Raw genomic sequence first — 14,651 nt, 5'->3', positions numbered from 1 at the left:
GCACCCCTTGCGTGTCTTAGTTGTCAGTGATTTTGGGGTAAACAGAGTCTGAAGCAGATGCATTTATTGAGATTTTGTGCTCAAGAGACATTTGGCATGAACAAACCTGCATGAAGCGAGACACTGCAGGTGAATAGGGTAAAAAAATAACTAATAGTTATCACATTGATAATTGCAAACATTTTTTTTATTACAAGTTTTCTAAAATGTTAGGTTTAAATATGCAAATGAGGCATTATTAAATATGCGCTGCATACATTTCTAGTACAAAAATCTAAACACTGGATGTCAGTTTCAAAATTCTTGTTTAATTTTTTGACATATTAGAGTCAAAAGTTTTGGGAATTTTGTCTCATTTTGTCATGCCAAAAATAGAACTGACAGGAAACACATTTTTACCATTTTGGGGGGAATAAAATGTTGTATAAAATCAAGCAAATTATACAGTCAAGCCTGAAATTATTCATACTCCTGGCAAATTCTGACTTAAAGTTACTTTTATTCAACCAGTTTTGTTTTTTTTTGACCGGAAATGACACAGGCTTCTCCCAAAAGATAATAAGACGATGTACAAGAGGCATCATTGTGGAAAAAAATATTTCTCAGCTTTTACTTACATTTGAACAAAAAGTGGCATGTCCAAAATTATTCATACCCAATGCAAACTGTCACAGTCTATGGGAAAATCCAAAGTTCTATACCATTCCAAATAGTCCAAGCTGTTCTAAAGCATCCTAATTACCCTGATTCATTGGTAACTGCTGTTTTAATCAACTCAACAGGTGAAAAACAGAAGCTCTCTGCTGTTGGTTTGTGGACAGTCATGGCTAAGACAAAGGAGCTCACTGAGGACCTGCAGCTGTGCATTGTGGCTGCTCACAAGTCAGGAAAGGGCTATAAGACCATATCTAAATATTTTGAAGTTCCAGTGGCTACAGTGCAAAGTATTATTAAAAAATACAAGACGTTCCGCACTGTGAAAAATCTGGGTCAGAAGCCAAAAGTGACACCTGTGCTGGCCAGGAGGATAGTAAGAGAGGTAAAAAAGAATCCAAGGATCACCACCAAGGCCATCCTGATGAATCTGGGCTCTGCTGGTGGCAACATCTCAAGGCAGACAGTCCACAGACACTGCACACCGCTGGGTTCCACGGACACAGACCAAGGAGGACACCCCTTCTCCAGATAAGGCACACAAAAGCCCGCTTGGCCTTTGCAAATGCTCATCTGGACAAAGAAGAAGACTTCTGGTCTTCTGTTTTATGGTCAGATGAAACAAAAATTGAATTGTTTGGCCACAATGATGTAGCCTTCATTTGGCGTAAAAAAGGAGAAGCCTTCAACCCTAAGAACACCATCCCCACTGTCAAACATGGTGGTGGGAACTTAATGTTTTGTTTTTGTTTTTTTAGCCGTTGGACCAGGGAACCTAATCACAGTAAACGGCACCATGAAAAAGGAGCAATACATCAAAATTCTCAACAACAACATCAGACAGTCTGCAGAGAAACTTGGCCTTTGGCACCAGTGGACGTTTTGCAGTGGCCCAGCCAGAGTCCTGACTTAAATCCAATTGAGAATCTGTGGAGGGAGCTAAAGATCAGGGTGATGGCAAGGAGACCCTCCAACCTGAAAGAGTTGGAGCTCATCGCTAAAGATGAATGGGCGAAAATACCAGTGGAGACATGCAAAAAGCTGGTCAGCAATTATAGGAAGCGTTTGATTGCTGTAATAGCCAAAAAAAAGGCTTTTCTATTGATTATTGAGAAGGTTATGAATAATTTTGGACATGCCACTTTGGGTTCAAATGTAAATAAAAGATGAGTAATATTTATTTCCACAATGACGCCTCTTGTACATCATCTTACTATCTTTTGAGAGAAGCCTGTGTCATTTCCGGTCCAAACAAAAACTTGCTGGTTGAATAAAAGTAACTTTAAGTCAGAATTTACCAGGAGTATGAATAATTTCCAGCTTGACTGTATATGAACAAATATGAACAAATATATATGAAAAAATTTCTTTCCATTAGTCTGAAAAAAACTTGATAGGTGCATGAAAAAACTGCGTTTTTGCCTGCAGAAAAGTTCACACAAACATTTAAATTTGCTTCCCATTAAAAATTCCCATTTTTACAAAACGATGATTCTTAAATCCCAAGAATCGCTTAGTCAGGCTTGTTTTCAGTTAATAACGCGCACCTTCCTTTCAATAAACGCAATAAGCTTGTACTTTGTTACTTTTGATATGAGAAAATGCCGTTTAAGCGCTGTTTAGTGTGGAGTGACAGATCGCTGTAGTGCCTCAGTTTAAGAGAAGCAGAAGCGGGAAGTGCTCGTGAACTGATCGTCTCCTCCGCTTTAAAACTTTTAGCACGAAATGAACATGAATAAACAACCGAAGGTATGTTAAAAGGATGTGTACAATTTACTGAAATCTGTATGCTGTCTCATGTAATCGCTCAAACGCTGTTTCAACCGCTGAAAGACGTCAAAATAATAGCTTGTAAACATTATGTCACAAATGTTACATTACGTGACTGTCACGTAATGTAACATTTACCTCAGGAAAAACACATTCGGTGATCATAAACTCGCCAGTCAGCGAGAAAAATGAACTCTAGTGAAGAGCATTTTGCTATAATTTTTGTTTCAAAGTGTGCAAATATAATTATGTAATTGTAAGTTTATTATTGTAAAAGCTTAACTGAGTGTAATTGATGCGTTTGTATACAAATCAGTTCATTTTAACCTGCAATATATGGTTATAGTAATGTACCAACTGACTCATGTATTTACAACATTGAGAGATTTTGTATTCCTTGAGAAAATCTGGCACATACTGTACCTGATATATTTCTAAAACAATCTATATCAACGCAGTTGTATATAAATCTTAATTTGTGTAGTATGAAATCTATGTATTGCTTTACTAATGGACACATTTATGTTGTTAATATACCTATGTATTGTAACTTTATATAGCAATATTTATTTCAATGTTTATTTAGATCCATGCATACAATGCACATGACTATGTTAGTGCATAAATCATTAATAGTGGTCAAGGTTTTTGAAATTAATTAACAGAAAATACATAAATATTTATTTCAAAAACCTTGCGCTTGTCCACTGTTATTGCTTTGATGAGCAATTATTAAATGTTCAACACCATCTACATGACTCATGGGCTGTCTAAAAGAAACCAGGTCAATGCTTCATTTACCAGTATTTCACACAAGGGGGTGTGGGTAATATTAGACACTTTTATTATTACTTTTATGATATATCATCATCTTGTACATGCTCAGCTCATGTCTAAATAAGAATTGTAAATGGAGGACATCTTCGCTTATTATCCCTTACCATTTGGGCACTTGAACAATAAATCCCAGATTCTTTGGGATGATTTGTAATGTTGTAGTTTTGCCGATGCAAATTAGAAATGAGCCTAGATTGCTGATATTTTCTTGATGTCTCTACAGGTCTGGATGACTGTTTGCAGCAGTATATAAAGAACTTTGAACGAGAGAAGGTAGGAGGTGACCAGCTGCTAAGGATCACCCATCAGGAGCTGGAGGATCTGGGGGTATCCCGCATCGGGCACCAGGAGCTGATCCTGGAAGCTGTGGACCTGCTGTGCGCTCTGGTGAGAGTCTTCACGCTCCTTTATGTGCTTGATCCGGCATCTGCTGTTCAACACCCCATCAGCTGGCGGACACCGAGTCCCCTAATGTTCGATGTAGGCAAAGATATCAGGATCACTTTGAGAAAAACAGTATCACATTCTGAAAGGCTACAATTGTTGAAATTGTAAATGACTCAGTGTTTACTTATTTACTACATTTTACTGGTCTTATTTCACACAATAAATGGGACCCTAGACCACAAAACGATGCTTAAGTAACACGGGTATATTTGTAGCAATAGCCAAAATTACACTGTATAGGTCAAAATTACCGATTTTTCTTTTATGCCAAAAATCATTAGGATATTAAGTAAAGGTCATGTTCCATGAAGATAAATTTCCTACCGTAAATATATTTTAAAACTTCATTTTTGATTAGTAATATGCATGGCTAAGAACTTCATTTGGACAACTCTAAAGACAATTTTACATTTTTTTGCACCCTCAGATTCCAGATTTTCAAATAGTTGTATCTTGACCAAATATTGCCCTATCCTAACAAACCATATGTGGAAAACTAATTTATTCAGCTTTCAGATAATGTATATCATGAATTAACTATAAAATAGTAATAGTAATAAATAATTTCAATAAATAATAAAACCAAATAATAAAAACGTTTAAATTATATGACTAAATATGAAAAAAAAAAGTACAGTTACTTATTTAATCAATTGACATAACTTTATATTTACATAAATTTACTTATTTCACATAACTTATCAGAAGAAAACAAAAAAATGTAACAGTATAATAACTTATAATAAAAAATGTGACATTTAAAATAATATGAATAAATGTAAAAAAATAAAAATAAAATAAAGATAATTAAATAATGGCTCTATTTTTTTTCATTTCTATTTTCAGAAGAAAAAGGCAAAAATGTAACAATTTAATAACTTTAAATCAAAATAAGTAAACATTCACAATAATATATATATAAATAAATAAATAAAAATTACCTAATTTACAAAGACTTATCTCACATAATATATCAGAAAAAAAATCTAACTACTTAAAATTTAAATTGAAAATATTTAGAATTAAAAATAATATGAATAAATGTTTAAAAAAATAACCAATAGCTCTATTTATTTTAGTTTCTATTTTTAGAAGAAAAAGGCAAAAATATATATATCATATATACATATATACATATATATATATATATATATATATATATATATATATATGAGATGAATTTAAAAATAATAATAAACATATTATTATATAATAATATATGCTGGGCAACAATTATTTGATTAATTGCATCCAAACATTTTTTCCAAGTTTTTGTTTATATAATACATGTGTGTGTACTGTTTATTTATTATGTATATATAAAGACACCTTCACAGTATATATTGAAAATATTTACATATATATATTTATATTCATATAATTTAAATTATATATCTAAATCTATTTAATATATAAACATAACACATGTTTTTTTAAATATATAAATGCATGTGTGTGTATTTATATATACATAATATTAATACAAAGTACACACACATTTATTATGTACACAAAAACGTATTTTGGATGCGATCAATCGTTGGCCAGCACTAATAAAATAACATGAAGTATTAAAAAACATGAATAAATTAACCAAAAATAAACAAAAAATATTGGAGCGAAATCTAGTCAAATTAATATTCTGTTTCACTTTGAAAAACATAATTTTCTGGAGGTGAAATAAGTTGCAAATGTCGTTTCATGCTCTCTTAAAAGTCAGCCTCAATTTTACAAGATAATAATATTGTTCTCCTATGAAAGGTTTCCACAGATTTGTTCTCAAAATGTCACTCAATCAGTATTTAAATGTGGCTTTTTGCTAGGTAGTTTTGTTCCTGTGGCCTTAATCTGTGTCTGCTCTGTGTGTGTAAGTGTGTGTCTTGACTAATTTTTATTGCTGTGTGACGTTCCACGGCTTGAAAATGATTTTCGAAAAGGTACCAAGAGTACAGACAGTGTGGGAGATGGGAAAAGGATTTAAGCTGAAATTTGCTCTGCACCGCTTGAGCCTTTTACATTATCTAGCATTTAATAACTAGCTTTCCATCTAATTCTCTCTCTCTCTCTTCCTCTTCCTCTCTCGCGAATCTCTCAGTTGAGGTATTAAAACAATGACTTACCAGCCCACGCTTTCAGAATGTCAGCAACATGACGGGAGGGAACAGATGACAGGATGATGTTTATCGCGTCCGTGTGAGCCGTCTCACGTGCCGCCCAGCCTGAGTCTCTCCTCAACCTGTCCTTTTTATGCTTTGCTCTTTTTTTCTATATTCACTTCAACTGGATCTGTTTCTTGTTGTCTTTTCCTGAGATTGAATTTCAGTGTAGAGTTAACGTAAGGTGAACTATAATGAGTGCGAGGGACTGTGAACCACTGGCCTGTGCTGCTGACATTTAGGAGAGCGTTAATCATAAATAGATGACTTTGCTGTGCTCTCTATCTGCTCTGAACGCTGATCCCAAATCAGAGCTGATGACATTCACGTTACACAGCCTTTGTGAATGTCAGCCTGTAGACATGTGCGTATAAAATTAGCCATATTGTACATATCTTATTTCATATAAACGCTGTCTCAACTGTTGGACCTGAAAGCCAAGGAAGGAATCATTCAAAGAAAAATGTATATTTCTTGAAGTACAAAATTAGATATTTTGCAAAATGTTCCTGCTGCTCTTTTCTATGCAAAAAGCTTAAAAGGGATAGTTCACCCAAAAATGAAAATTACCCCATGATTTACTCACCCTCAAGCCATCCTAGGTGTATATGACTTTCTTCTTTCAGGCGAATACAATCAGAGTTATTTTTAAAAATGTTCTGGCTCTTTCAATGCCAGTGAATGGCTGTTGAGATTTTGAAATCCACTAAAGTTCATCCATCTATCATAAAAAGTACTCCACATAGCTCTGTGAGGTTAATAAAGGCCTCCTAATGTAAATCATTGTGTTTTTGTAATAAAAATCCATATTTAAAACTTTATAACTGTTCACGAGAGTGGCATTCTAGCGGATGACAGAGGATTTGTAAAGGAAAATGTCAGAGAAATTGAATATAAGCCAAGAGGAGACTGATTTTTCTTTGCTCTTATTACAACTTGGTTTTCGAGACTTTTGTGAACTAACAACAGTTAGTGGAAGCTAGAGATTACGATTTATAAAGTTGTATATATGGATGTTTTTCTTACACAAACACAGTGATTCATTGCAAGAGGCCTTTATTTACTCCCTGGAGCTGTTTGGAGTACTTTTTATGATGGATGGATGCACTTTATTGGATTTAAAAATCTCAACACCCATTCACTGCCATTATAAAGCTTGGAAGAGCCAGGACGTTTTTTAATATATCTCTGATTGTATTTGTCTGAAAGAAGAAAGTCATATACACCTGGGATGGCTTGAGGCTCAGTGAATCATGGGGTAATTTTCTTTTTTGAGTCAAAAATGAGAATTCTGTCATCATTTACTTCTCTTCATGCTGTTCCAATCCGGTATGACTTTCTTTCTTCTACAAAACACAAAAGATGTTATGTTGGTAACCAAGCTGTTTCGTATGGACAAACAAACAAAAACATACATTTGTTGAAATTATCTTTTATATTCCACAGAAGAAAAAGTCTGAAATGTTTGCAACGACATGAGGATGGACAAATGATGATAGAAATTTAATTTTAGGGTTACTATCCCTGAATTTATTAGCTTTCAGATCTCATTTGCAGCTCTTAATTTCAAAATGAAAAATTTTAGAACTTCAAAATGTAACTTTTTAATGACTGAAAGGTGAAAAGAAAACACTATTTGAAATCTGTGTTGATTTAGTTCATGTTAAAGTTAGTTTTACCAGATACTGATCAACAAATAGTATAGTAGATGCGCCGCTTTTGTTGTACTTGTGGACAAAAATTTTAGAACTTCAAAATGTAACTTTTCAATGACTGAAAGATGAAAAGAAAACACTATTTGAAATCTGTTTGTTGATTTTGTTCACGTTGAAGTTAGTTTAACCAGATACTGATCAACAAATAATAGATGTGCCGCTTTTGTTGTACTTGTGGACATTTAAATATGGCATATTGCTAACTGTAAAACTATTAAATAATTTCCGTTATTCAAATTAAGCTACATATAAAGCAAAATAAAATAAAATATAAACAATAGGATTTTAAACAAAAACTTAAAATAAGTCAGTTGAAGTACAAAAATGACTATAACTGAAATAAAATGAAAAAAAATATATATATGTATGTATATATATATATATATATATATATATATATATATATAGACACACACACACGCACTGCCATTCAAAAGTTTGGGATCAGTAAGATTTGTATTTTCTGCTCATCAAGGCTATATTTATTTGATTAAAAATACAGAAAAAAAAAATTGTGAAATATTATTGCAATTTAAAATATTTTTAAAAATATTCTTTAAATAGAATTTATTCCTGTTCTGCAAAGCTACATTTTCAACATTATTACTTCAGTATTGTGGAGTTATCCTTCAGAAATCATCCTAATATTTATAATCAGTGTTAAAAACAGTTGTGCTGCTTAATATTATTTAAAAATAGAACTGTTTTGTAACAATATGCACTACTGTTCAAATCTTGGGTTCAGTATTTTTTTTCTTTCTTTTCTCTTTGAAAGAAATTTATATTTTTATTTAGCAAGGATGGCTTAAATTGATAAAAAGTGATAGTAAAGACTTACATTGTTAGAAAAGATTTCTGTTTTGAATAAATGCTGTTCCTCACCAAAAAATTCTAAAGAAAAGTGTCACAGGTTCCAAAAAAAAAAATACTAAGCAGCACAATTGTTTCCAACATTGATAATAAATCAGCATATTAAAATGATTTCTGAAGGATCATGTGACACTGAAGACAAGTATTGGCTGATAAAAATTTAGCATTGCATCACAGAAATAAATTATATTCTAAAGTATATTAAAATAGAAAACTGTTATTTTAAATTGCAATAACATTTCTCATATTAGTACTTTTTTTCTGTATTTTTGATCAAGTAAATGGACTTTTGATGAACATAAGAGACTTCTTTACAAACGTTAAAAATCTTACTGATCCCAAACTTTTGAACAGCAGTGTATATGTACACAAAACGTAACAAATTTACAAAAAATAAAATGACACTGAAAATATAAACAAATATTCAACATGTTAATAAATACTATAATAGTGTCAAATTAATTCCGATAACAAGAGGGTGAGTAAATGATGATAGAATTTAAATTGATAACTATCCTGAAAAATCTTTAGTAAAGAACAACATCTTATTCAAAATGAAATCACACTGAGAAAAAATCTCTTCATCACTGTAAACAATGAAGCATCCTGCGGCATTGTCTTGCGAGCACGGTATTAATTCACTGAGGTCCCGTTTCCCCACCGTTAGGTGTCTTTGAAACCATCACAGATGCAAACTCGCATACAAATATTGATGGAAGCCAGAGAACTGTTGAGTCTTTATTGTTTGACAGCATATTGACCTCAGAAACACCAAACGGCCCAGTCTCTCCTTTCCCGCCTCTCTCAACTCTCAAAGGCTGTCATTCCCTCACTTATTTATCTCGCTCTTCCCCGCCATATTGCTTTATCTTTCTGTCATTGTGGTGTGTGTTATCTGCTGCATTCATGCAGAGAGCTTCTAAACAGATTAGCATGGAAGATTCTTAGCGGCGAGCCCCCCCACATCGTTTGCTCTCCCCTTCTCCCTCAACTCACAAGCTGATTAATGTGTTTTTGTGAGTCTGTGTGTGTTGTACAAGTCTGTTTTAGTGTTCCAGGTGTGTGTTTATTACCTGTACTTGTGCTTTGTGAGTGAGAGTGTGAGGGATTTGTTCTTCGGACAAGATGGAGCACATTACTCGCATCGATCTCCTACTGATGTGAGAGGAGATACTGAAATTGATGCACAGTTTACACACACACACACACACACACACACACACACACACACACACACACACACACACACACACACACACACACACACATACATATAAGTTTATCTATCATGGTGCACACATTCCATTGACTTCTGTCTGTTGTTTTATGCTGAATTAATTATATTTTCCATCTTCAGCTCCTAAGCAGCCATCACAGATACTTTTCTCCATTTTTGTGTTAATCAAGCCTTTAACATATTTGATAAAAAAGTAACATTTTATAAAAACAAATGAATAAAAAATCTGAGTAATAAATTTACATTTTTATAAAATAAAATATATTTCTATTCAAATAAAATTTGAAAGTGTATTAATAGTATTATTACGAACACATTATCTGATGTTATATATTTTATTTTGTTATTTTGTTTTGTCTGAAGAAATGTATCTAAAATGAAGTAATATCATATTTATCAATGTAAATAATTTATAAATATTATTGTTGTAAATGTATATTTATATCAGAAATAAAATGTGTATATATAAAATTATATAACAGTATTGTTTATATTATTTATATTTAAGTGAAATTATATAATAAATGATAAAATATTAAATCTTGTAACAATGTATTTTAAATATGACGTTTTGTGTTTATTAAGGCATTAACATATTTTATTAAAAAAATAAATGTAAAATAATAAAACAACAGTAGTATTAAATGGTGATTTAAAAAAAAATTATATTAAAATAACATTGAAAATGTATACACACACACACACACACACACACACACACACACACACACACACACACACACACACATATATATATATATATTATATATATATATATATATATAATTAAAAGTATAACACATCTAATATTATATATTTTATCTCAAATGTATATATAAAATTATATAATATAATATTATTTTTCAATAGATATACACACAGACATAATCATTATTTATACTGATAAATATTAAGACCTTGATAAATATTAATTTTATAATTTTATGTTCCAGTGTTATTTTTATTTATATTTTTATTTTTAATAAAATGTGTAAAATTATATAACAATGTTATTTATATTTAAATAAAATTATATAATAAATGATAAAATATTACATATATTGTATATTATAATATTATATGTATGTGTGTGTGTGTGTGTGTGTGTCACACCCTCTGCACGTTCCCTCAGCCCCAATCACCACGATCCTCCACCAACCAGCCAATCACCACCACAGCACACCCGTGAACCATCACCAGAATTCTAATCACCGTCACCTGCACCAGCAATCACCACACCCTTCAAATACTTACCTCTATCACTCACTCACCGGCTGGTATCGAAGTTGCATGGACGCTTCTCTGTGGATCTTCTCCCCCTCCTGTTGTCTCTCCTGTGCTCCTCGTGGATTCTTCCGATGTTCTCCTGTGCTCCCCGTGGATTGCTCTGATGTTCTCCTGTGAAACACGTTAATCGTGTCAAAGGGAAGTGACTGTTGCTAACGCTATAATCCTTATGAACTTGAACTCACCTGTTGTGTTATGTTTGAAGATTTGACCACAGAGACCTTATTCACCCGATTGCACGTGTGTTGAACTGTGCACGTTTGTTAATAAATACCTTGAAAGATACTCACCTTCTCCCTTTGTGTGTGGTCGTGACAGGATACCAGCCCAAAAGTATTAACTCACCGCGTCACTCATGGAGGCGAGCGCCGCTATCACCGAAGACACCCCCGACCCATTTTCGGATATGGTAAACGTCCTTCATCAATCTCTACCTGCTGCTCCAACGACGATTTCCAACACGCCCCTCTCTCGCCCTATGAGTTATTCCGGAGACCCGGGTGGCTGCAATGGTTTTCTCCTGCAAAGTTCCCTCTATATCGAAGCCAACGCACACCAGTTTCCTAACGAAATTTCTAAGATATCTTTTATGATTTCCCTCCTCACTGGGCAGGCACTTCAATGGGCAGACGCACTCTGGAATTCACGGAGCGACGCTTTAATCTCCTATAATGCTTTTGTTGCCCACTTCAAGGACGTGTTTGGAGCTGCGCTCACTCCCCTTTCCGTACACGATGAACTGATCACTCTGAATCAAGGTGCGTCCAATATTCATGAATACACCCTGCGCTTCCGCTCCCTAGCGGCCACCAGTGGTTGGAACCAAGTCGCTCTCCTAGCAGCCTACCGTAAGGGGCTTAAACCCCAGATCCGCAAGCATATGGTCATTTACGATGACAACGTACCGCTGGAAACCTTTATTAAGAAGGCAGTAGGCATCTCTCAACATCTCTCAGCGTGTCCTTCTACAAAGTCTGTACCCAGCTTCCCTCCACTCCGAACACCGTCACCCCAACGAGATGCGGAGGAACCTATGATTACTGACTCCTATCGCCTGGATCCTGCGGAGAGGAAACGACGAATTAATAATCGTCTGTGCCTATATTGTGGAGAAGCCTCTCACTTCATCAGTGCCTGTCCAGTCCGCCCGCCTCGTCCAATGGTGAGTACCGTATCTATTACTCCAGCCATGTCTCTCTTACCCCATATTACCGCTGAACTAATAGTAAACTCTCGTACTCTCCCCATCTATGTGCTCGTGGATTCCGGAGCGGCTGGCAACTTTGTTTCATCACACTTCATTGCTAAACATCGAATTCCCACCGTTCAAAATGAGGTCACATACCAAATTACCACAATCCAAAACTCACCATTGGGCGATGGTAAGATATCTCGCCGGACCAGAAAAGTGACCCTCGTCTCCCAACACAACCACCGTGAACATCTGACCCTCCTAGTACTCCCGCGAGCCAACGTGGATGTCATCCTGGGCAGACCATGGCTCATTAAGCACCAACCCCGCATAGATTGGAGCACAGGAGAGGTCCTGGAGTGGGGCAAAACGTGTAAGAACCACGGCTACCATCCTTCCTCGTCGGATGCAGAGTCTCCATACCATCCTATCCCTCTGCACGCCACCACCATAGAGAGCCCTGCCACTCAATCCGCCACCGCCATTCCCCCCGTCTATCAGTCTTTCACCGATGTCTTCAGCAAGGAACGGGCCACACAACTACCACCGCACCGGCCCTGGGATTGTAGTATCGACCTGCTGCCAGGCGCCAAACTACCCCACGGGAAGATCTACCCCCTCTCACGTCCTGAGCAGGAGGCCATGGAGAATTACATCCAGGAGGCTCTCCAACAGGGGTTCATCAGACCTTCCACGTCCCCAGCAGCATCCAGTTTCTTCTTCGTCCCCAAGAAGGATGGCGGGCTCAGACCCTGCATTGACTACCGGGTGCTCAACGATGCCACGGTGAAATTCGCCTATCCACTTCCTCTAGTGCCAGCTGCCTTGGAGGAACTACGGGAAGCCCACATCTTCACCAAACTCGACCTCCGCAGTGCGTACAACCTGATCCGTATCCGAGAAGGAGATGAGTGGAAAACCGCCTTCATCACCCCGACCGGTCACTATGAATATCAGGTGATGCCCTATGGCCTGGCTAACAGTCCTTCCGTATTTCAGAATTTCATGAACGAAATCTTCCGCGACTACCTCCATCGATTCGTAATCATCTACATTGACGATATCCTCATTTACTCACGTAACCTAAAGGAACATCAAGACCACGTCCGCCAGGTTCTCCAACGCCTCCGTGAGTACCAACTCTATCTGAAATTAGAAAAATGTGAATTCCATCAGCCCTCCATCTCCTTTCTCGGATACGTGATCACTGCGGAGGGAGTTCGTATGGAAGCCGGTAAGGTGGACGCAGTGGCCAAGTGGGCGGAGCCCAGGACGGTGAAGGAGCTTCAGCGTTTCTTAGGCTTCGCTAACTTCTACCGACGCTTTATAAAAAACTATAGCCTCCTATCGGCTCCACTCACTTCCCTCTTAAAGGGAGGACGCCGGGTACTACAGTGGACTCCAGAGGCTCAGCGAGCCTTCGACCGTCTAAAGCTGATGTTCACCACCGCTCCTATCCTCAAGCACCCCGACCCTTCAAGGCCCTTCGTGGTGGAAGTTGATGCGGCGGACGTAGGCGTAGGAGCTGTGCTGTCCCAGTGGTCTGATGAACCCCGATCCCTCCATCCGTGTGCGTACTATTCCAAGAAACTCACCCCAGCCGAGCAGAATTATGGAATTGGAGACCGCGAACTGCTGGCAATAAAGCTCGCCCTCGAAGAGTGGCGGCACTGGTTGGAAGGAGCCCAGTTCCCCTTCACCGTAATAACCGACCACAAGAACCTCCAGTACATTCAGCACGCCAAGAGACTAAATGCCCGCCAAGCTCGCTGGTCACTATTCTTTGCCCGATTCAATTTCAACATTACTTACCAACCCGGCCACAAAAACACCAAAGCAGACGCCCTATCACGTATGTACTCACCTGAACCTACCTCTGACGATCCTGATCCAATTCTACCCCCATCTGTCTTTCTCGCACCCATACTATGGCAGCTGGATGAAGATATACGGGCCGCCACCTTCGAGGAACCTGCACCACCGGAGCTTCCCCCGGGTCGTGTCTATGTCCCAAGCCGTCTCAGACCCCTTCTGCTGGATAGTACGCACACGTCCCCCGGCTCAGGACATCCTGGCAGCAGGCGAACCCTCTCGCTCCTCCAGCAGAAATATTGGTGGCCCAACATGAGCAGGGAAGTGGAACGGTACGTCCAAGGATGTTCGGTCTGCGCCGTTAACACAACCCCACGCCGCTTACCCGAAGGTAAATTACAACCGTTACCTATTCCCCGCCGACCCTGGACACACTTGGGCATTGACTTCGCCACAGACCTGCCCCCCTCTCAGGGTTACACCACAATTTTAGTGGTAGTCGATCGATTCTCAAAAGCTTGCAAATTAATACCTCTCAAAGGTCTCCCCACAGCACTAGAAACCGCAGAGGCACTGTTCCACAATGTATTCCGGAACTTCGGACTCCCAGAAGACATCGTGTCCGATCGGGGACCCCAATTCATTTCCAGGGTCTGGCGGGCCTTCTTCCAACT

The 14,651-nt window shown here is 37.2% G+C and overlaps 1 protein-coding gene across 1 annotated transcript in view; it reads left to right on the top strand.

The window, feature by feature from the left end:
• The window catches only part of cnksr2a (connector enhancer of kinase suppressor of Ras 2a), a 115,383-nt gene that overhangs the window by 22,024 nt on the left and 78,708 nt on the right, over window positions 1-14,651 (top strand). The window contains exon 2 of the mRNA XM_073830744.1: window positions 3,485-3,648. Coding sequence (XP_073686845.1) covers window positions 3,485-3,648 — 164 coding nt within the window. The remainder of the gene's footprint in view (window positions 1-3,484; window positions 3,649-14,651) is intronic.

The sequence above is a fragment of the Garra rufa genome, chromosome 24 (genome assembly GCF_049309525.1).
Source record: "Garra rufa chromosome 24, GarRuf1.0, whole genome shotgun sequence".
In the NCBI taxonomy this organism is placed as follows: domain Eukaryota; kingdom Metazoa; phylum Chordata; class Actinopteri; order Cypriniformes; family Cyprinidae; genus Garra; species Garra rufa.
Note: the sequence above shows the minus strand (reverse complement) of the source record. Positions and strands in the feature narration are given on the sequence as shown.